The 22,706-nt window shown below is 39.4% G+C and overlaps 1 protein-coding gene across 3 annotated transcripts; it reads right to left on the bottom strand.

Annotated features, from left to right (window-relative positions):
* Positions 1-1,524: 1,524 nt before the first annotated feature.
* Positions 1,525-22,422, bottom strand: pklr (pyruvate kinase L/R). 3 transcript variants are annotated; one of them, XM_036589148.1, is made up of 12 exons: positions 20,215-20,410; positions 19,841-20,072; positions 15,053-15,217; positions 14,846-14,937; positions 14,622-14,753; positions 11,978-12,164; positions 9,962-10,235; positions 7,326-7,476; positions 4,225-4,377; positions 3,682-3,848; positions 1,982-2,163; positions 1,525-1,794 (listed from the first exon to the last, which is right to left on the bottom strand). In XM_036589148.1, exons 2-12 carry the CDS (start codon positions 19,845-19,847, stop codon positions 1,688-1,690), a joined length of 1,617 nt encoding a protein of 538 aa, XP_036445041.1. In that variant the 5' UTR covers positions 19,848-20,072; positions 20,215-20,410; the 3' UTR covers positions 1,525-1,687. The 3 variants fall into 3 exon arrangements, with proteins under 3 accessions (XP_036445041.1, XP_036445042.1, XP_036445043.1); XM_036589149.1 differs by lacking the exons at positions 19,841-20,072; positions 20,215-20,410 and adding an exon at positions 22,254-22,422; XM_036589150.1 differs by lacking the exons at positions 19,841-20,072; positions 20,215-20,410 and adding an exon at positions 21,844-21,922.
* Between the last annotated feature and the right edge of the window lie 284 nt (positions 22,423-22,706).

Below are 22,706 nucleotides of genomic sequence, written 5' to 3'. Positions count from 1 at the left end.
TGTTCTAGAGAGAGTATATTTTACCATATCACTACAGCAGACAGAGACCATGGTCCATGGAGACATCTGAGACCTAGGAGGAAAATCCTAGACCAAGTTTCAGGAAGCCAGTGGGGAGATGAAGAAAATACGCATTGTGATCATTCTTTGTAGTGTGTTTTTAATATTTCAATAGTGGCATTTTGAACAAGTTGTAATTTAATAGAAGTAGCAAAATAGTACACTGGTCCTTTGCAATTTACAGCCTGTTTTAACGATGGACAGGTTTTAAGCAGATTTTGGGAAGGAGATTTCTGATGGACCTGACAACCCTGTGTGTATCTCTGTTGGAGGTGTGTGTGCACTGGAAAGAGATGAAGTGTTGAAATATTTATTAGTTGATTTAAAGAGAAGGACAAATAATTGGTTTGAATTTTTGAAGGGCCTGTGTATGAATAATTCTACTGCTTTAGTCATCACTGACCAGCTCTCATTAAAACGGAGCATTTGGAGCCACAGCATGATCGCATTTCTCACCTGATACGAGTGAGTGGTCAGCACAGACTCGCTGACCCTGAGAGTTTCAGTTGGACTCACTGTCTGGGACAAGCGGACCGTGGACAACGCAGGACACACTGATTCTGCATCACCTCGAGTGTGTGTGTGTGTTTTTTCTTACTCAGCTAAAAGATGAAAGAATCACACATTTTGAATAGTATATAAAGGGCGCATATGCTACATTTTCCCTAGTATTTCTTCCTCTTATGCACACACTTTAAGTGCATACTAATGTGTGATTTTATGTACTAACAACAGTGGTAATTCATTTTTAAACGACCTTTTTCTGATTGCTTTTATCTCAGTGGTTCCCAGTCCTGGTTCTGGAGTGTTTTTGCTGCTTTACAACCCTCAGTCCAACAGTCCATTAACCAGCCCTTCCTGATTTGAAGTTGAAATCTACAGCGAGAAAATACTAAAACATGCAGGGCCGACCTGATTAGCAAATTGTGCCTTAGAATTATACCGATCTTTTTTGGTACAGATATATGTAAATTACCTCTGATCTGATTGGTCATCTTGTATTGTGTCTCATTAGAAAAACAGTCCGGGCTGAATTGTATGGAACAAACAGCCTGAATTTCTGAGGAGCATCAGAAAAAAATAAACTTCTTACGACTGTCTGGATATTTTGAAAGAAAAATTAATGCAATGATACATTTGATTACCGATAGCACTAATTGTTTCATTGTTTCTCCTCACATCTTCCACTCCAAAAACTCTGCTAAAGACTGCAGTAACAGCAGTCTTTATCACTGCAGTTTTAAAGGGTGGCCAAACTGCTGTAGGCCGAATGGATGGTCATATGTAATTGTGCTCATGGTTGTAACACTGCAATTCAAAATGGGCTTAGTGTCCATGTACAGAGAGCAAGGATAGGTGTGTGAATGGTTTGAATGTTAACAATGTTTACACAGTATATGACTCATTAAAAAAGCAAAGAAAATGCTTCCCTTGAAATGGACCTTTTAAAAGAAAAAGAAGTGGTTTGTGAGTGCAGTATTTTACAACACCTTTTATTTTGTTAATTGACATGACGGTTAATGGATTTTCATTTGTGACAGAGTATTTCTGGGGTTTAGTTGTCTGCCAACAGTGTGTTCAATCAAATGTGAGCATTCAGAGGCTGTATCCAATCAGAGTCAAGGGTTTAAGGTGCAGTCACTGCTCTCATGATGTTAGTGTGTCCAGATCCAGGACTCCATCCAGTCACCACGATCACCATGTCACCAGGCTTAAAAAAGCCTCGAGCTTTACCTAAACACACACACACAGACACCCACAGCACTTTGCTTTATAAGAGAATGTAAGAGCTTTATAAGAGAACGTAAGAGGCACCGAACATCACTTGCAGTTAGGGCTCTAATATTAATAATGTTAATAAACTGAAAAAATACTGAAGAAGGTTAATACTGAGTAAAACAACCCTAACGTAAGTACAAACCTATGTCCATGCCGAAGGTGACACGGTTGTCCACGTCGTCCGCCCAGACCTCTCGAGGTGAGGTGTGGAAGAGGGCGGGGAAAACCCCCCGCAGCAGCTGAGACTGCCGGGCCACCTGAGCATTTCTGGTGACAGCGATGATGGGACAGCGCGGGCGATAACGAGACAGTAGCTGAGCAGATCTGAGGAAACATCAGCAAAACACAGAATCATAGAAAGAGTTTTACAAGCTCACAACTCAGCGGTGTAGAAGTGCGTATTTGCAAATTTTCAACATTTTCAAAATTTCAACATAGTTAAATCATTAAACAAAGTCATTCAGAGTGGTTGGATGCAAAATGCTCCATTTTAGACTTTTCGAGTCACAGCGGTGGTGACAAGAACCAGACGTCTGAAGAGTTTAATGCTTCTAAAAGCTACCTCACAGCATGTTATTACAAAAACACTGCCTGAAGCATAAATAGTTTTGAGATCAAATTTTGTCCTTAAACATTATTTAAAATCCACTCATAGCTGAGAGGTACATGTAGGGTGTTATAAGTCTAAATGGCCCCCAAAGGAAAGTAATTTTTACGCCACCACTGTAAAGAAATCTGAGATGGTAAGCTTCTCAATTATGCATCACTTCACACCAAAGCACTCTGAATGACTGTTTACAAAGACTGAATTATGCAGACATTTTGGAAAATTGATGGAATCCCCCTGTAACAGTTTTTACAGTTTGTCTCAGTTCAAATGCTGGAAATGTGAATATCCTTTCCTCAGAGATAGTTCTATCAGAAATGCATTTCAGTGCAATGTACTGCAAGCCTCCCCCTGACAGACCAAAAAAAAATCACCCAAAATATTCAAAAACAAACAATTTTGCTGCTTTTTCCTACTCCTGAGACAGAAGAAAGGAGTGGAGGGCAAAACTGCCCCAAATGATGCTATCCCTAGTCCTGAGTATTTCTCAGCTGAGGGACAGACTGTCAGAGGAGCCCAACCAGAGGGTCTTGGTGTACATACCATACTGAACTGACATTTTCAGTAAAATTCAGACAAAAAAAATTATAGACCATGTCATCGAACATGCCTCGTCCAAGACAGGAAGTGGACGAAGATACAAACCCGAATCTACTCTGTACATCCACTGTACGAATTTTTAGAAATCTCAACAGGTAAGTCTGTAATTGCATAAATCAGCTGTGTACTAGAACAGACTTACATATCCCTCTACTGACAAACACCATTCTCACCTTCTGATTTTACATCTGTTGGGATAATCCTGCTTTCTACTTTTCTCACATTTCTTAAAAAGCAGAAACAAATTTCTGAATATCTTAGTGGATATTCTATCATTGTGTAAATCAGTTTTATATAATGACAGTGTCAGCTGTTACCTATTCCTCCTCAGATGTCTACTGTGTCCTTCATTCATGCTCAGTCAGAAACTAATGATAACTGATTGCTGAGTTAACAATTACGTACCAGGTGCTTAACTTTTGTTTTACATATTTATCCAAAAGACTTTTGTAATTTCCTGTGAGATTCAAGTTAACTGCTTTGAAACGGCACATGTAAAATAAGTGACAGCAATGAGAAAGTGTTAACACACATGCAAAATGACACTTCTGCCTCTTCCCCCATTCCATTCAACGTGTTTTAGCAATGAAGAAAACCAGTAATAGTAAGTGATAATAACGTAGTGGTGTGTGTACCTGCCGGTGGTGGTGAGGACGATAATGGCTCCAGCGCAGCATTTGAAGGACGACTCTACAGCTCCAATCGCTGTGACCTCTGTGGGGTCCAAACTCAGAGGAGTTAAACGCCTCAACTCCTCAAAGAGCTGCTGATGGAAAATAGCTGCTTCTGCTTCCCTACTAATCTGAGAGAGAGAAAGAGAGAAGCAGAGAGAGAGAGAGAGAGATAGAGTGAGAGAGAAAGAGAGAGGCAGAGAGAGGTAGAGAGACAAAAAGACAGAGAAAGAGAAACAGAGAGAGAGAGAGAGACACAAACAGACAGAGAGACAGAGAGACAGAGAGAGAGAAAGATAGAGAGAGAGAGAAACAAAGGGACAAAAAGACAAATGGGGAACGACTTCACTTCGCAGCTCGCTAGATGCAGACAATAAAAATTAAGAGGAGAAACAAGTTTATACACACACACATGCTGACTCATGCGCATAATAACAAACAGCACACTGCCACTGCAAACACACTGTGAACAGGGCACTCAAAATTCACACACACAAGTACACCTACAGAGTGCATCATGGCCACGGCCTCCACAGGGTAGCGTCCCTTGGCTGTTTCTCCTGACAGCATAACACAGTCGGCTCCGTCCAGCACGGCATTCGCCACATCACTGCTCTCAGCTCTGGTTGGCCGCGCGTGAGACACCATACTCTCCAACATCTACACACACAAACAAACACACAGGTCTGAATTTATGCATTAAAAAAGAGAAAGCTGAGTTCAGCTCGATTCAAGATTTTAGACTTTCTTACATAAATCAAAAAATACATAAATCCAAAAAATAATAAATGAATCCATGAATCACAGAGTAGCAAAAAGGCGCATTGCACACTCCTTATGAAAACTGATTGTTTAATTACCACATTAAAAAATGTTATGACATCTCAGCCAGCACAGCCTTCATCAGATCCAAGTCAGAGAAGCACTACTTACTCCTCTCTTCTCCTCTTAAAAAATAATTCCATAATTGTTCAATAATTTCAGGTAAAAACATCTTTATGCAAAATGAGGTAAAACTCATACACTGTTACTTTTAGTCTTTTCTCTCACCTAGGGTTAGAGGAGCAGTTTAGCAGCCGTGCAATTGGATTTTCTTTTTGACCGCCCACTCTTTCCACCAGTTATGCTACGTTTTCATGCTCCTTTAGCATAAAGGTGTTTCCACCTGGATTCACTGCAAATGTTTTTTCCACTTATGTTGTTTTTTCTTTTCTTTAAGAGAAGCACATATGCAGTTTTGGATCTGATGAAGGCTGTGCTGTGAATCTCATAACATAAACTCCACGCCAACTCATCCTAAAGGTATGGGATGGTGGTCTATCACACCAGAAAACAGCCCCACTTCTCCACCGCCGAATGCTGGGGGGCTTTGTACCTCTTTGGCTGACATGTGGCATTGAACATGGTGACGTAGGCTCATATGCAGCTCCTCTAGAGGGTCTCATTCTATTGGCAATGCTTTTCTAAGAAGATTACACAAGCTCTGTGTGTGCAGCTGAACACCTGTGTCAGTAATGGGTGAATCTTAAAGTACATGAATTGACTAATTAGAATGGATGTCTGGATACTTTTGGACATGTAGTTGTAAGACTCTCATACATCTAGACACACAGAGGCGCTGCTGTAGCCCAGCTGTAAAGCTGTCAGGCCGTATAAAGCAGTTTATTAAGATAGAGATAAAGCACACTGACTCAACATCGCTGCAGGTAAACAGTGTGAGTGTCTGAGTGTGTACAGGTGAGTGCATTTGTAAGACTGAGGGTGACTGTTGAATGTGTGTGTGTGTGTGTGTGTGTGTGCTAGGTCTACTACCCGACAGGGTCAGGCTCGAGTCTGTTTTCTAATGAATGATTTTTTTAAATGTAGTATATGTATTTGAATTCGAAGGAATATGCCTATGTAAATTTGCACAATGCCATGCATTCTCTCTCTCTCTCTCTCTTGCACTGTCTCTCTCTGTCTTTCGTAACATTAGCAGCATCTGGTGTAGTTTCGCAGTATGACAAGTGGGTGAACGTGCCCCTGAATGAAAATGGGGATGAAGTTCAACAGTAAATCAACTGCACTCTCAGAGTGGAGGATGAGAGGGAAGTGGTGGAAAGGTCACAGGGGATCTTTCTCCTCCTCCTTCTGTTAAGCTCACTCGATGAGCCAGGGGTGTAGCCATGGCTAGGCCTGAGTAGGCATACCCAGATTGATCACAGGTCGACCCAAACAATTGGGGTAAAGAATATTTATTAAGCCAATTTTTTTTAGGGTAATGGAACTTGATTTGTTCTCTATTAGTGCTGTCATTTTATTATTATGGCCAATCAAATCATTATGTTCTCAGCAAAACTGCCTTCTTCTCTCAGCCCTCCAATCACAGCTTAGCAATCATTGCTATCCACCATTACTGCAAGGCTTCAGTTTGTTATCAGTGCACCAATGTTCAAATATAAAGCTCCAGTTGAGGTTAAAAGATGTAACTGGTTCATTTAAAAGTGAGATTCTGAAATTTTAAAAAGTCGTCGTTGTGGTCTGTTATCTGTGAATTTGGTATTTACAATGCTCTTTTACTACAAAAGCTGACATAGGCTTTGTGAAAATGTCAAAGCAAACATCTAAGGTTAATTCAATGGTAAGACGTAAATGGACCATATTACATATATACATTGTCACACCTGTTGTGGCAGTATGCTTTTGCCTACAGTGATTAAGTTTTGCTATTTTGTTTTTTCTCATCATTGTACATCTCAGCTTTCTGACTTTAACTTGCCTGTGATGAGCGGACGCATGCTTTATAGTGAAGGGTGCTGCAGTGTTGGTTGTGTTTATGAGTCCATCATTCTGGTTGATTGTTTTAGTTTTGTATTCCCAAGAGGCAGAACTGCTGGAATTTGTAGGGTGATGACTGTACGACTATCAGGCAATAACCTGTCTATATGCCAAAGCTACTCTGAAGAGCATTAAGTATTTCTGCAGTATTAACAGTAGCAAGAGGAACTTTAGCGCAGCAGGTAACAGATATTGACAATAAATACTGTTAGTGTCTTACAGATGTGTAAACCAGTTTATCCCAGTATGACATTTTCCGATCACTTTAAAGCAAAGCACTGAAAAACCACGTCTATAATAATCAGTCGGTGTGAGCAGGTATTTGTTGGGTATGGGCTTCACATTTAGCACTACCAGTCAGGCTAAGCTCGGTCAGGTCTCAAAGCTGCAGGTACAGGTTGGACTTCATTTCATGCTTATGCAGTACGTGCGCAAAGATGAATAAAAGCTCTGCAACTGAGCTCACACTTACATAGGAGTCACAGACGTAAATATTTCAGTCAGCATTTATGTCTCATTACATCATCACTGTAAAAATACAGCTCTAGATAGGAAAGTAAACAATCTGTCTTCTCTCCCAAAACTACTTCACGTATGATCTGAGTGCTTCTGTTTAATCCTACTCTTGTAAGTTTTATTACTCAGTGTTTCTTCTTCATTCTCTTAGAGATTTTATCTGTTGCTGTCTCTCTCAGCTTGACCAACACTGAACTGAACACTAACTAACTTCTGTTAATTTGATCTCCACTCTTGCTGTTTTATTTGTGTGTGTGTGTGTATGCGTGCGTAACCTGTGTAGCGCAGATGACTGGTTTTCCTGCTGAGTTGCAGCGTCCAATCATCATCTTCTGTGCAATGAAGACTTTCTCTGCTGGAATCTCAATGCCCAGATCACCACGGGCAACCATAATTCCATCACTCTCCTTTAGGATCTCATCAAAACTACACAGAGAGAGAGAGAGAGACAGAGAGAGAGAATAGGGAATTAAAGAGGAACAGGTTTGAGGGAACATAGTGAGAGTGAAAAGAGAGAGAAATAGAGAGAGAGAGAGAGAGAGAGAAAGAGAGAGAGAGAATAGAGGAGTCAGACAGACCATGGTTGAGGGAACAGAGTGAGTGAGTGAGAAAGAGAAAGCGAGAGAAGAGCATGTGTAGGTTTATATATAGTAGCACATGCAGAATACATAAAAAGTACATCCAGATAAGGGCGACATCTATCATTGATGCGTCCACTCCAACATGCTCATGCTCACACACCCACACAGCCTGATGCTCTTCATGTTCATTCTTGCACACTGCAGGACAGCAGATCTGCACATCGCAAGATAACGTCTATAACATGCTGGACTTGTCACACTAACCTTCATGCAGAATATCGCTCATACTCCACTTACACAGTGGACTTAAAGCCCAAGGACAAAGCTACAAATAATTCATAGTGTTTTCATCATGAGCCACATCTTCAGAAGAGCACTGAATCAAGCTGTTTAATTATAGTATAACTGCACTGATTTAGCTTTTTTTTTTAAAACAATGCCCTGTATGAAGCTGTGTACAAAGTTGCATTCATGAAATTGAGAAGTAGTATGTATGTATGTATGTATTTATTTTATTTATGTATGTATTTAATTTATGTTCTTTCTATTTTGTAAGCGAGTGTTCTGCGCTCTGGTCCGTGATCTGAAACTCAAGTCCTGGTTTTACTACACACCAGCAAGCTACCACGTTAGTTTAATGTTTAGTTACTTTTTACACCGTTGATTTTTATGGATAAAAAATTTGATGACAATTTTTAACACACTTTAACTTTCGCTCCGGTGCGCTCTTTTATTAAACAATCATAAGACGAAAGGAAAGGGATCCATCGAGTAGTGACCAAGACAAACTGTCCTAGATATAATGTGTATGTAACTGTAAACATATATCAATATTTAGTGATAATTATGGTCCAAATTGTTGATTTTCAAAAGTACTTATCCCAGCCACAATAATTAGTTAAAGTCTTTCATGCAAATATTGCAGCATTCATTAGGTTTATTAAGTAAAATAAAAAGGCATCAATTAAAGTATTTAATCAAAATAGGACAGCATTGGCAATTTTTTTTATTAAAATACCAAAGCATTGAATAAATTCTCTAATTAGAATACAACATCATTCATGAATCTTTTAAATTAAACTACTAAAAGCATTGATGACATTTTTGAATTGAAATCATACAGCATTGGTTAATGTTTCAATACAAATACCAAAGCATTGCTTAAATTCTTTAACTGAAATTGTACAGCATTGCTTATGGGTTGAATTCAGTGTTCGAATTACACCCTTGCTTTTTTTGGGTGGGGTGTTGAGAGGTGTGAGCTATCTTCAGGTGCCCAGATTTAGTCTTTCACAGTGCACAAACATACAAAGTCTTTCACAAAGCAGAAACACAGCTTGACATTATAATGTGCTGTTTTGTGTTGGAAAGTGTACTGGGGGCAGAATGGTCCAAATTTTAGTACAATTGTTTAGTTTATGCTGGTTATATCTTAACTGGTGTTTAGTTCACTGATGTTTACTGTAGTTTACTTATACTGTTTATGCTTTAATATAAGTATTGTTGTTTAGTTTGCGTAACATTACATATGTTACTGATATATCTAACATACTACATAACCTCTAACAGAATCTCTAGGTCAGACATCTATGCACTCTATGCACTCTTACACTGCCATCTCACAAGAGTCTAATCAGAATAAAACAGCAATCACATAATCACCCATAGGCCATCAGTTCTCTTGAAAGATTAAATAATCAGGCAAAACAATGCAACAGAATACAATATGAGATTTCCCCACAACAATAATACATAATAATACATACATCAACTGTTACATGCATTAAGGTAGAATACAGCCCTTACACGGCAATGGTGAACATGTATACTAAGATGCAGTACATGTGCTTACAGTACAAACAAGCACATGCACACGCACACACATACACACACTCACACACACATGCAAACACGCAACACAAATTCAAAGGCAATAACAAACCTGAACAATATCACTGATCACTAAGCAAAAACAAAATACAAAAAGTACCTTCTATCAAACCCATTCAGACACAAGTGTTAGAAAAGAACACCTTCCTATATTTACACAGATAAAACAGACCACAGGATGGAAACAGCTTGTGGATGAAGCTCTTGTGAGAGAAGCTAATATTGTTTTATGTTGAATATGGAAGAGTGGCACTTATGTCTTGTTGGAAAGGAGCTAGGCTGAAATACACTGTTATAAATAACACAGTGGCTAATAAATTATGCTATTAGCCTCCATAACCATCCCAAACTTCAGATACTAAACTCCCCTGGCTCCCCATGGTTGAGATCTTTAACTGAAAAACTAAAGCATGGGTTAGGTAAGTTGGTAAGTGACTCACTTCTGCACGCCCTGTCTGCTCTCCACCTTGCTGATGATTTTGATGTCTTTGCCTTTGGGTCCAAGCGCATGCCGCACTGCCCGCACATCCTCTGCACAGCGGATGAAGGAGGCAAATACTATGTCCACTCCCTGCTCCACTCCGAACTTCAGGTCTGCCTGGTCCCGTTCGCTCACCGCAGGTAGGTTCACAAGCTCCGCCCCCGGCAAGTTCACACCTTTACGGCTATACAGGATTCCCCCATTCTCCACACGAGTGTTCACCCACCCCTCACCTGAAACACAGACAGAGCAGTGCAGCAGCTTGTGTCTCTGAGAAGATGCGCCAGTGTTGTTTGTTTTTTTTCATTTATTTATTTTGCTTTTCATTTATTTACATGAAAATTATTTTAGAACCAAACCATCTTTTGCGTAGGAGACTTGGCACACCTGTATGTGTGATTTAAGGCAAAGTGATAATGCGTAAATAACTGTATGTGTATTTATGTGTACATACACAGTGCTGTGAAAAGCATTCCCTGACTGCCGTTTCCTCATAGATTTTGTTCTGTTTAAGAGCTTAAGTAATAAGTCACAAGTCAACAGTCAGATCAAATTATGCTGGTTGAACAGGCTGAAACTGACCATTTGGAATGTCTTAGCCAAAACCCAGCCATATAAAACACTGGGATGTGGGACAGTGGAGCTACAAAACAGGCTGGATAGAGAGTGACCCATCAGACAGGAGGCATCTGACTGTGTGACAGTGACAGTATGTGCTAAGTTTACCAGTTTGTGAGTGCAAATGCAGCAATTACACTGTAAGTTCATTAGTTTTTTTTAGTTTTTATTAATTTTTTTGTTGTACAATCACGAACTTTACATTACTTGGTAGTATTTCTTGTCCCTTTTTGTCCACTATCATAATGCTAATGTCTGTTAGTGGCAAGCCAATGGAGATGCAACACTGTGTTTAATATTACTTATGAGAATTTATATATGTGAAGCACGTAACAGATGTGCATGCACTTCAGACAAAGGTTTTAGAGGTGCATACATTTTCATTTTAGGTATGTGAAGCATGTAAGATACGTGTTACATACTCTTTATTTTCTATTTTGCAGTTTTACACTGATTCGTTCTGCAAATATGTCAACTTAAAGTCTATATCTGAAAACTACAGGTGGAACCTGTTAGCCTGACAGTCTGAGCCTTCCAAACCTGTTATACAAAATCAGGGTTCATTTGTATAGTGTGTTTGCTATGGTTGCAGAATTTTTCATATTTTCATATGCCTGTGATTTCTGACTGCAAGCACACACACGCATTCATGCATTCTCTGCTGTTCTACACTGCACGCTCAGTTAAAAACTGACCCCTACTAGAAAGGTGCTAGGACTCATATTTGTAAAGGTTATAAAAACCAGCTAGTACAGCATGTTATCTATAAAAAATGCATGCACCCCTAAACACTTCATCTGTTAGAACTGTGTTACATACCAGAGTGTTCACTTAACTGCAAAGTGTGGGCTTCGGGCAAAAAAGTAAATTAATGATGTTTGTTGCCTATTAACAATTAATGATGTTTGTTAGGCCAATAAGCTAATAAAAAATCTACCCAAGATATTTCAACCATTGGCCAATTTGGCAATAAAGAAATTGGAACTGGAATCAGTCATAAAAAGCTTTTTTGTCTTTTGTCCAGAGCTGACAGCTTCACTGTTTTACTGCACCTTTTAAACCCTGCTCTCACACTTGAAGCGCAATTAGCAGGTGGTCCTATGTAGTTAGTTTTCATAATTAGTACAGCCTTAATAAAGTAAACATTTATCTCAGATTCATTTTGAGCATATATTTGCATTATATCACATTTAGCACTGTACCTCCTCAGGTATGTACAACTGGCTCTAAGTGCTCTGTGATCACTCATGTTCCCATTTAACTTCTCAATTTTCAGTTAATGTACCAACAACAATCAAAACACAGTAAATGAGGTGGGATGGCGTGGAGTGTGTGTGTTTGTAAAAGTGTGAGGTACCTATCTCCAGCACTGTGAGAGCGACGAGTCCGTCGTCGATGTAGATCCTGCTGCCTACCTGCACCACGCTGGGCAGGCTAGGGTAGTCCATCCACACCTTAGCACCGTCTGTCCCATCCTGCTCTGCTTCCCCTGTTACCACCTTCACCAGTGCACCACGTTCCAGCTTCACCTCACCATCTGCACGCTGGAACCAGGACACACACATGCACACTTAATATTTAGTTTCTTTTAATTGCTTTCTTTCTTATAACATCAGGTCTCAAGGACTATATTTGAATATTAATGAGTTGGCTTACACTGGGGTATTTACTCTTGAGTTGATTACTGAGCATTGTCTCTGAAGGATGGATAAATTAATAAATGAGTGACCGAATAAATAACCACCCTTTATTTTACCACAACAGTTTATTGTATTTATTCCTTAATTAGCTGATTGCCATCCTTTGTAATTAAACAGTTCCCTAAAACTACTTTTAACTAAACTTGCAGAAATTTCACAATATTCTGTTTCACATTTCTACTTGTACTATATGGCATATCTGCATTTCTTCTTTATCAGTGGCTTTAAGAAGAAACAGCAAACGAAGAATTTCACTGTACACTGAAACTCCCTTTTCTGTGCATACACTACCCATCAAAAGTTTGACTACACCCAGTGGTGTCTGGATAGGTGGATATACTGTGCCTTCTAAGAGACCCCCAACCCAAAATGTGCAGATTGAACATACATGTTCTCACTTTTGAACACTATGAATGAGATGTTTTGGTGTAAATCTATATGGTATTGAATCTTTCTGAATGCTAGTGATTGTATTTTATGTCTTTAATACATATGGATAGATAAAAATCAATTCATATAAATATAATCTTACCCAGTACAGTATGATCCAATATGACACTATGAAAATAACACTGAGTTCATTTTTATGAATACATTTAGTCATGGGTGCAACTTTAAAATTAATTTAAAGAAATAAGGTATGACAAAAAACACAATCACCAAAATTTGGGACTCGAAAGGACTGCTCAAATGCACTTTCTTAGAATTAAAAAAAAATTAATAATTGAAGGAGAAAACAAATGAAAATGTACTCATATATTTCATACATAAAATTCAATTGTTTACACCAATGAATCAAAATCTCAGTTTAAACAATAATGATAAATGTTAGGCTTTTGCTGAGCATCAGCATCATAAGCTCCTAAGCCAACATGCTCTCAAACACTCAGCTTTCAGTGCTGAATCTCTTCTCATCATGTTGCAACAAGAAGTATGAGTTTATCTAGTACTGCATTAGCAGTGATGATCTAACATCATCTATCAGCTTATTAACATAAATGCTAGAAATTACTAGCATATTAAAGATATGCTGACTATTATTGCCCCTGTCTGGAGCCCTGGAGGGGACAGGGTAAAATTAATATCTAATCTGAGTGAATGGTCAGAATTGGTCAGAAAAGGTCACAATTTCTTAATTCGTTCCCACGATTAACAGTTAGTTTCACTCATTTTCTGTTAATTGTGTGCATGTTTCCTTTTTAATCATGCAAACAAGATAAATGTCGTCAAAACACGCTGTTTTGTTAGTCCTGTGCAGAAGTAGCTAACAGTTCTCTGAAACCCTCTGAAACCATCTGACAGGTTTTGATCAGCTAGATTGATAAGATAATGCACAGAAATGCGCTCATTAAGACTGATTTTGATTTGGTTGCATTATGTGCATGAACGTTTCTGTGTGTGTGCTGAACCGTTGACGCTGACCATTTCTTCCAGTAATTGTGTGACGGCCCCTAACGCTGCAAAAACGAAACACATAAACCTTTAAGCTGTAATATTTTCAAAATATTGTAAAGAAAACTGTAAAATCATTTTAAGGTAAAACCCATTCTTTGTGTGTCAGGTGAAACTCTAGCTCTTTGCAGGACACTGTCAATGGCCCCTACTTCACATTAACACTTGTGTTTCCTTTCCAACTCTCCTGGAGCCATAGGCAACTACAGAGATTACGAGTTGACCAAACAGTTGCTGCTGCGAGATCTAACAGTTCCTCTGCAAGTGCAGGCAACGGATGACAGACCCAGACACTGGATCAGTCACACACATTACATCAGCCCTACAATTCACTGTAGGGGTATGCCATCATGAATCACTAACAGTATTTGTCCTCATCTGTTCCTCACATTCTGTAATCTTAGGTCAGCCTTAGGTGCACTTACATAACCTTTACATTTCCTAGACACAGAAAGAAATCACCACCTGGTGCCAAGAGCGCTGGCTGTCTTAGCCTATTAACAGTGTAGAAAGCTCAATCGTTCCCAGTTTGGCTGACATTCCTGAATACTCTCACAAAATCTATAAGGAGTTTTCACTAAAACCAAAGCCACATTTCTTCCACCACACCAGGCGTGAGACTGTGCCATCCACTGTACAAAAACTGCCCTCAGCTCCAGGTCTTGTATTTCGTGCTTAGACACCAACACAAATGCAACCATAACTTTACCTCTGACCCTCTGAGCTACCACAGTCTGAGCTGAATGCACAGAGCAGCAGCATAGCCACTTACAAAGTCTCCAGTGGAACCAAAACACACATGCACACTTACATACACTGGCTTTCACTCATACACCCTCACTGACTTACCCCATGCACCAGCCCAGTGCGGATTTCTGGGCCTTTGGTGTCCAACGCGATGGCCACAGGCCGGTAGTACAGTGGGTCAGAGGTCAATGTCTCCACTGCCTCCCGAATATTTCGGATCGACTCACCATGGTACTGAGAAAGACAGACAGAGAGAGATCCTGTCAGAACTCCTACCTTGATGTGTTTCCACAAATACACACACACACACACACACATATGCACACCTCGTGGTTGCCGTGGGAGAAGTTGAGGCGAGCAATGTCCATTCCAGCCTTCACCATCTCCTGCAGCTTAGGAACAGAGCGGGATGCCGGACCTTCCAGCCAGGAGCACAGTGGGAGACAGAAAGAAAGCAAGAAAAAATGAAAGTAAGAAAGAAAATGAGTCAATATTCCTTTCCTTGCTTGCTCGTCACAGCGGGCCTAACTAACCGATGGTGCAGATGATGCTGGTGTTGCGTGCTGTAATGGGCTCCTGGTCAATGTCCAGCAGACACAGGTGCTCCAGGAAAGTGTCGGCCATTGAGGCATCCAGTTGCTGTTTCTGAATAAAAGAGTCCGGTAGAGCCATCACATCAGAATAACGCCTGATACGTGCTGTGAGAGAGAGAGAGAGAGAGAGTGAGAGAAACCCCATATTAGTTTTCATTACACAACTGTATGCACAAGTTTGTGTTTGTGTGCCCTGGTCAAATAACATTTTTTTGATTTTTTTGATTTTGTATATGAAAATAAGCAACATATCTTCTACAGAGAACACATTTCTGCACATAGTAGCACACACTGTTTTTTGCATATTGGAAAATGTTTATTTTTTGGCAACATGTTAAAACTCTAAAATTTGCTGAAAAATGGCACATACAGAGGACGTGTTAATTTGAATGTGCACGTTTTCCATTAGAAAATCAAGAAATCGAGTCCAGGGGTATTCAAACTTATAACTGTATAACTGTGTAATTGCCATGATCTTCCATATATGTTATTACGAATGGACAAACAACAAATGAAGGTAAAAAGGAGTGTCCATGTGTGCACGTGTACAAGAGAAAACAAACAAAAGAGAAAAAAACAGAATGTTGTAAATAAGAGGTCCAATGATGGAGAAAAACTAGAGAAACAGAAAATAAAAGACTGTGAGAAAAGCAGGGACATTTTCTTTCAGTGTGAGATTTATAAAAGGTAAACCTCTGCTTAGAAAAGCTGTGGCCGTGTGGGAGCTGCCAAGGCCTTTGATAGCTTTATTAACTCAAAGGGGAAAAGATGGAGTGAAAGAAAGAGAGTGAGATAGAGACAAAGAGAGAGCGAGAAAGAGAGAGAGACAGAGAATAGTTCCAAGGTCGATAGATAGCTACCGCCCAGGAGAGAGATGCTGGATGGACAGTCAATACTTGTTGAGTTGTGAAAAAAAAAGCTGTTGCAGAGAGTTTTTTTGCAGCATGCAATTTTTTTAAGGTATCTCAGATTTCTCAGATTATTGGCAAATATTGATGAGCATAAAACAAAAGTAAATAAAAACACACATAAATAGTATTTAATTCTCAAGTGGAGAATATTTGTTATTTTTTCCTCAAATAATTTTTACATTTCAAGGTTTTATTGTGAACAAGCAAAGCAGCTGTAACTGACAGATGGTAAAATCATCAAGATGTCTTCCAATACACTCAAATACATTTGTAATAATATATTTATTTATTGAGTGTACTGTAGTGGGTTCTCTAGACAACAAAAAGTAAAGAACATACAGAAAAATCATTCTGTCACCCAAAATCATTCTGTTTGATCAAAAACAACTGAAAAAAAGAAAAAAGTTGGCTGCCTCTGTGCTTATGGTTTTGGGGTTCCTGGATGTTTTTGCAAAAGCCTGTGTTCTTTTGGCAGGATACTGTATCCCAGCTGAGGATATACAATATGACAATGATCCAAAAGCAGCTTCTAAACCAAGAAAGAAACCAATGTCTGAACTGCAATCCAGTGGTTTGTAACAGCTCTCTCATTCTCCTGATCTGAACTCTGATGAAAACCAGGCTGAGGAGTGCAGTCCCTAAACACACATCCACAAACCTCACACAAAAGTTCTGTGTTGAGCAACTGTTTGCAGACAGAGACAAACCAATTAACCCCTTAAATGGCCAGAGCCCACCGGCAGGCAAATTTGCATTGAAGTCCATGAATAATAAGTCACCGAATAATAAGCCTTAGGGTGTAATAAGCCTGGGATTTTCAGGGGTTAAACAAGTAGAATCAGGTGTGCCTCTGTTTAATTGGAATGAAAACCTGCAGCCACATTGTCCCTTTGTGGATAGCGCTGGTGATGCCCCAGAGTAGAGGAGCAGTTCACAATCTCAGCATCTTCAACACCAAATAAAGCCCAACACAACAGGAAACCACGTCTATTCACCTCTTTAAACTCTCCACAAACAAATAAAAACTAGGGATGCACAATCAGAATGTGTCAACAAGGAATCAGCTTCAAACAAGCAATCAGCCAATTTATTATTTATATTTTGGATGATCTGTGTTGCAATAAATCACATAAATAATGGCAGGAAAGCAGAATTACACTGTATCTTAATGCTGCTGCTACACCAAAATGTCATAGTATGATCACGCTTAACTCTAAATTATGCTAAATAGCCAGTTGGCATGACTGACGTTATTTTAATAAGCAAGTGATTTTTCCTTTGGGAGTTTAAAATGTCAGGTCGCTCTAGTAAAGGGAAAATCAATACTATTGTGACCTTGCCTAATAGAAAGTACTGGAAATGTGCTAGTGTGTTTGTGTTAAGACAGTGAGAGTGTGAGTTTTAGGTTAAAAAGGGGTACATTAAAATAGGCCAAAAAAAGCAATGGCCATCAGTCAGTTTGCCTGCAAAAAAATGCAGTCGGAGCTAAAACTTAATTAACTGTGCCTCCCTGCAAAAACCAGGGGTGCTGTAATGATTGGGCAGCGGCAGAATGTGCAGAGTAGCTTCAACACTCGTAGCTGATCCAATCGGCACAGGTCAAAAGCAAGCAGACAGGTACTCACAAGGAGAATCCATAATCAGGAGTCAACACTGGATGAAACGAATAGCACAAAATACAAAAGGAAAGAATAGCACAAAGTATGAAAGGAAAGACTTTGTGCTTTGCAAAGCACAAAACACACATTTAAGGGAGTATAAGTTTGAGTTAATCAGTTAAATGAAGTCACTATCTGCTTTATAGCATAGGCCCTTGTGTTCTTTGTTCTCATCAAAAAGTGTCTTTCTTCCTGTAATGCACACAGGCCTTCAGAGGTGTCAGAAGGTGTCAGAATTCAGTTCACAGAATAAAAAAACAGAAAGACAGAAGTAGGTCAAGACACAAATACACACATTCACACTCAGAAACATTCACATAAGCATTTAGTCACGAGTCATTCAGCAGAAAAGCTGTTTCTGCTTCAGGCTCCCAAGAAGCTGAAATGTCCCCCTCGCTGAAACATAATCACATAATGACAAGTTCACAGTCTTCATTTGCACAAATCGAAAGTATTGATCCACACTCGTCCCACATCATCTACTGTCTGCTTCCTCACATCAGCTCCAGTCTGCTCCTCTTCCCTTATGCACAACTGATCCGCTCAGAACTAATGAAGCCACTGAAAAGCCCCTGCAGCTTATCTGAATGTCAGTAATACTGACAGTAAATCTCTATGTCTCAGATTGAGTGCTTCCATAATGAACTAGCTAGATGTAGTGTAAATAGTGAGTTCAAATGCAATGGACTGTAAAAATGAAGTGTTGAATGTTGCACACTGTGTACAACAGGCTGCCATACATAGCAAAGGGGAGGAGCTATTAGGGATCAGATTATTTAAAGGCAGACACACCGAGAAAAAATAAAAGAGCCAAAAATTAAACAGGCACCATTTTTACTGGCAGCTCCTGTTTATTGGAAATAACCCAGGCTCTACAGTACATAGTAGTGTACACTGTAAGAATAGAGCAAATAGTGCCCATACTGAGACACAGAGCATGGCTCAGCTTGCCTGAGTGTCTTAAAGCCAAGCACACTGCCAATGTAGGCTACATTTCTCTCCCATTACATCACTAAAGGCTGTCATGAAAGCCATTTGAAAATTTGCAGAAACAGCCATGAGTGGGCGAAATGTTGCAGCACCACAGTGTATGATGAACCTACATAATTATATAATTTCATTATAATACATAATTTTACATAATAAATTATAATTATATAGGTTCTACACAGATATTTTTGACAAAATGCATTATATGTCAGCTGTTATTCTTTTCAAACATCTTGTTACTAACTTGTATACAGCATTTTGGATGTATGAAGTGTATGAAGAGTTTAATTCTAAAATAATAGTATATGAACAATAGTCTATTTTGCAAATTTGCAATTTGAATTTTATGTTTTTAAAAGACACTCTGGCCTTTACACACACACACACACACACACACACATATACATATATATATATATATTATATATATATATATATATATATATATATATACACACACACACACACACACACACACCCTGCACTCTCGCATGGAATGGAGAGCATGTAACAACCATTCAGCTAAATGGCTAATCACAAAATACACACGTGCACAGCTCAAGAACTACTCTATTCAACCAATCAGCAAAGACTGTTTTTCAGTCTTGCAGTTGTGATGTAAGTAACTACCATTTGATCATTTTAATTTTGCACAATAGTAAATGGTGCTTTTGAAATTTTTTGTTTTTGCTGTTTTCTTAAAGGTGAGGTTAGCGCATCCAGTCAGAAGCACACTATTTTAATCATCACTTATTGCGTTTCATATCATCATTGTGCTATCCAACAGCTTTACTGAACATCACATTGTATGCTCATGCCTCTGAGTCATTGTGATGGATAAAATGGATTTCAGCTATCAAAGCCACTCCCTTTCACCAGCACCAATACAACTACAAAGCTGAATTATGAGAGAATGTGTAAGCTAGGAGTGCAGTGGGAAAAGACTAAGCAGAAACAGAACAAGTCTATTTGAGATTACTTAGTATCTGAATGCAGTTTGAAGCAAGTGTGCGTTGATTTAGGCATGCTTCTATCTGTTACTTACATTAGCCTTGTAGCTGCAGTGATCAACTAAAGAAACTTAAGACAGTAAAAATGACTGAAAAAGGAAATCTAAGGCTTTGCTGCCAAACTCTCAATACGTTAGCTCACCATAGCAAAGCACTTACCTCCCATGCTGGCCACTGCTAATGTCCAACCTCAAAAGATCCCCCTTTCAGCTGAGAGACCAAAGTGGCAGCAGTGAAACGCTCCACAGCTCGACTCTCTTTCTTATGCAATATGACATTTCTGATCTTTTCCCCCATTGCCCCCTTCTGCCCTTCACCCTCCGTTTTCACTAAGGTCAGGTCACCATTCTGCAGAGAATGTCGCTCTAAACGACACACCAGAACTTTGGACCTGAATGACAATTCAAACAAGCAAGAGAGTTTAGATGGTCACCGCCAACTGTGCACAATACATTATTTTATAATGCTGAAGACATAACTAAAGAATTACATCAATTCTGTATCTGCAGATGGAATTCAAAATGAGATAAAACCTCAGAATATGGTAAGAGTCCTCTACAGGGAGTGTGTGTCCTGTTTCTATGGTGACTGCTGTCCTTCATAGTTTGAAAGTGTGTGAGCTGATGTTAGGCCGACTCCATCTGCCATGCAGGTGTGTAGTTATTGATCCAATGGGGTAAGGAGGGTTCAGGTGGGCACAGAGCAATGGCTCAGACAGAGAAGAGGGGTTTCCAACACCACAATGAGAGAACTGACACCAAGTTAAGAAGAAAAATTGGAAATTGGAATGCATGATTTATTCGCTACCATTTGTTATTTTATCTTCATGCAGCTCCAGCAAAGTGTACAAGTGATGCAGCTGACATTCGGTGGACTTTCTAAGTAGTAATTACTTCCATGGACTGGATAACAGAAGAATCTTCATTTTTATTTCTACAGAGACAGCACACAAATGAGTAGGTGTTTGTGCTGCGTCTCTAGGAGAAAAATGAAAACGAAACTTAGAGTGACAGCGTGGCACTGTGTGAACTGCATGTCTAAATCAGCATACATTTGCATCAGAAGCAAAGACTAATTAAAGGGGCCTTCTGGCCTAAAACTAGGATTTAACTAAGTTATTTGGTTATGTGTTATTTTATGTGGTATTCTGTAGAGCGGCACTGCACTCCAAAGCCTCATAGGTTTGACATAACTCATTTTTCATTGTTTTTGTGTTGTCATCCATTGTTGTTTTCCCACAAGACTCAGCAAGTATTGTGCAAATACATCACACAATCATTGGGAATCCCTATCAAGCCCAACAAATCCTGACTGCCACACACTGATCTACAGGCTAACAGATATACTGTGGTGCTAGGGGCTAGCTAGCATTAGTGATATAGCACTAAAGGAATAATTCGGTTGAAGAATAAGCTAGCTTGAGAAAAACTTTTCAAACAGCCAACCCCCAAATATCAACCCAAACACACAGTCAAAATTGACTTCCACCTTCAAGATACATCATCAGCAGAGGTTTTTCTAGTCTTTAACCCAGGAAACCCAGATTACTGCAGCTGTAAGAGGCAAGTAGGTGTGTTTACAACATATGAAGCGATGGTTAAACTTTTAAATGGCCAGAGTGACCCTTTAAGTAATGTCAAACAGTCTTATGCCGTGTCTAATACCATATAACATACTGTTCTCAGTAAGAATGGACAAAAGTGCATGGCATAGCTAAAAACAGTGGTACCAAACATCTTGAAATCTGAATTTTGTCCATACTTTTTGTCCATTTTCATAGAAGCAAACTTCAAAAGTGTCTTGACCGAACAAGTCCTCTTGGGGTAATGTTAAAAAAAATTGTGTCTTTTACAACTTTTGCATGCACACATGCACGTTCCCTTTGGAACTTTTTTAGTCGTTTTTTCATAAATATTTGAGAATAGGTTACTTTTACTCTATATGCAGCTACAAAGATTTTAATAAGACTTAAGACATGAGTTAATACATATAATTTTCATTAAGAGCTATATTAAGCTATACAGCACATCAGCCTGAAATCTGCTGAATTAAACCTCAGTATTTTACTAGCAACATCATCTCTTAGAAGCCCCTCTACAGTTTCTGGCTCGGTGGGAAGCTTTGACGCTGGCTGTAAATCAGTACCTAGAAGACAAACAGACCTTTGAGCTGAAGTTCTTCAGGAACACACACACCTTTCCCTGAGTGAGAGCCTCTCTATAGGAAAAGCTACAGAGCGCCCTAAACAGAGTATCACAGAGAAAGGTTGAGGGTAGTAAACTGTTAACTACTGTAAGCTATTACTAAAACGATAACTTAAAAACATGCTGCAACACAGAACAGCAGATGATTTTGTTTTAACCGCACAGCAGCAGAAGAAACGCAGACCGTTCAGATTTTTATAGTTAGCAAGCAGAATTACCTCAGAAACAAGTAGGCTACAAGCTACAAGTTGGGAGTAAAACAAACGAGAACATATTAAGTTACAAAAAATGTAACGCCATGCATTCAGTGTGAGCTAAAAGCTGAGCAGGTGAATTTTTCCTCCTCAGGTGAGAGGAAGAGCTCCTACCTGAGAGACTCGGATCAGGAAGAAGACACTCAGACACCAACACCAAGACGTCTTCAGGGACACTGATACAGAGAGGCAATCTGATAGGAGCTTTAGCGCCATCTTACGGACGATAAAGTTTCCCAATAAAGACTCCAAGTCCAAACCTTAGTGATTCAGAGTTATTTGAGGAGTTGTTTCCTTTTGATCGGTTCACCAAAAAGAGTCGATTCGTCTGGCTGCGAGTTCTTTGGCTCGTTTTCCCCTCAAAGACGCAAACTGAAACTATACTATGGCATGAGGAAACTTGCTGTAGCTCTCTTAAAGGGGACCTCCACTGATTCTTTCTGCATGATTAAATGGTTAAGATGTAAACAGAGTCATTCAGAGTGGTTTGGTGCATGATGCTTAATTCTAGAAAAACTCAGAAAAGTCAGAATTGTTCACAGTGGAAGTGATAGGAACCAGACGTCT

This window comes from Colossoma macropomum, unplaced genomic scaffold (genome assembly GCF_904425465.1).
Source record: "Colossoma macropomum unplaced genomic scaffold, Colossoma_macropomum, whole genome shotgun sequence".
NCBI lineage: Eukaryota > Metazoa > Chordata > Actinopteri > Characiformes > Serrasalmidae > Colossoma > Colossoma macropomum.
Note: the sequence above shows the minus strand (reverse complement) of the source record. Positions and strands in the feature narration are given on the sequence as shown.

Coding starts and splice junctions, on each gene's coding strand:
- pklr (XM_036589148.1), bottom strand. Junction 12,165..14,621: donor GCACTGGGCTGGTGCATGGG/GTAAGTCAGTGA, acceptor TCCTGGTTCCAG/CGTGCAGATGGTGAGGTGAA. Junction 10,236..11,977: donor TCTCACAGTGCTGGAGATAG/GTACCTCACACT, acceptor TCTGTGTTTCAG/GTGAGGGGTGGGTGAACACT.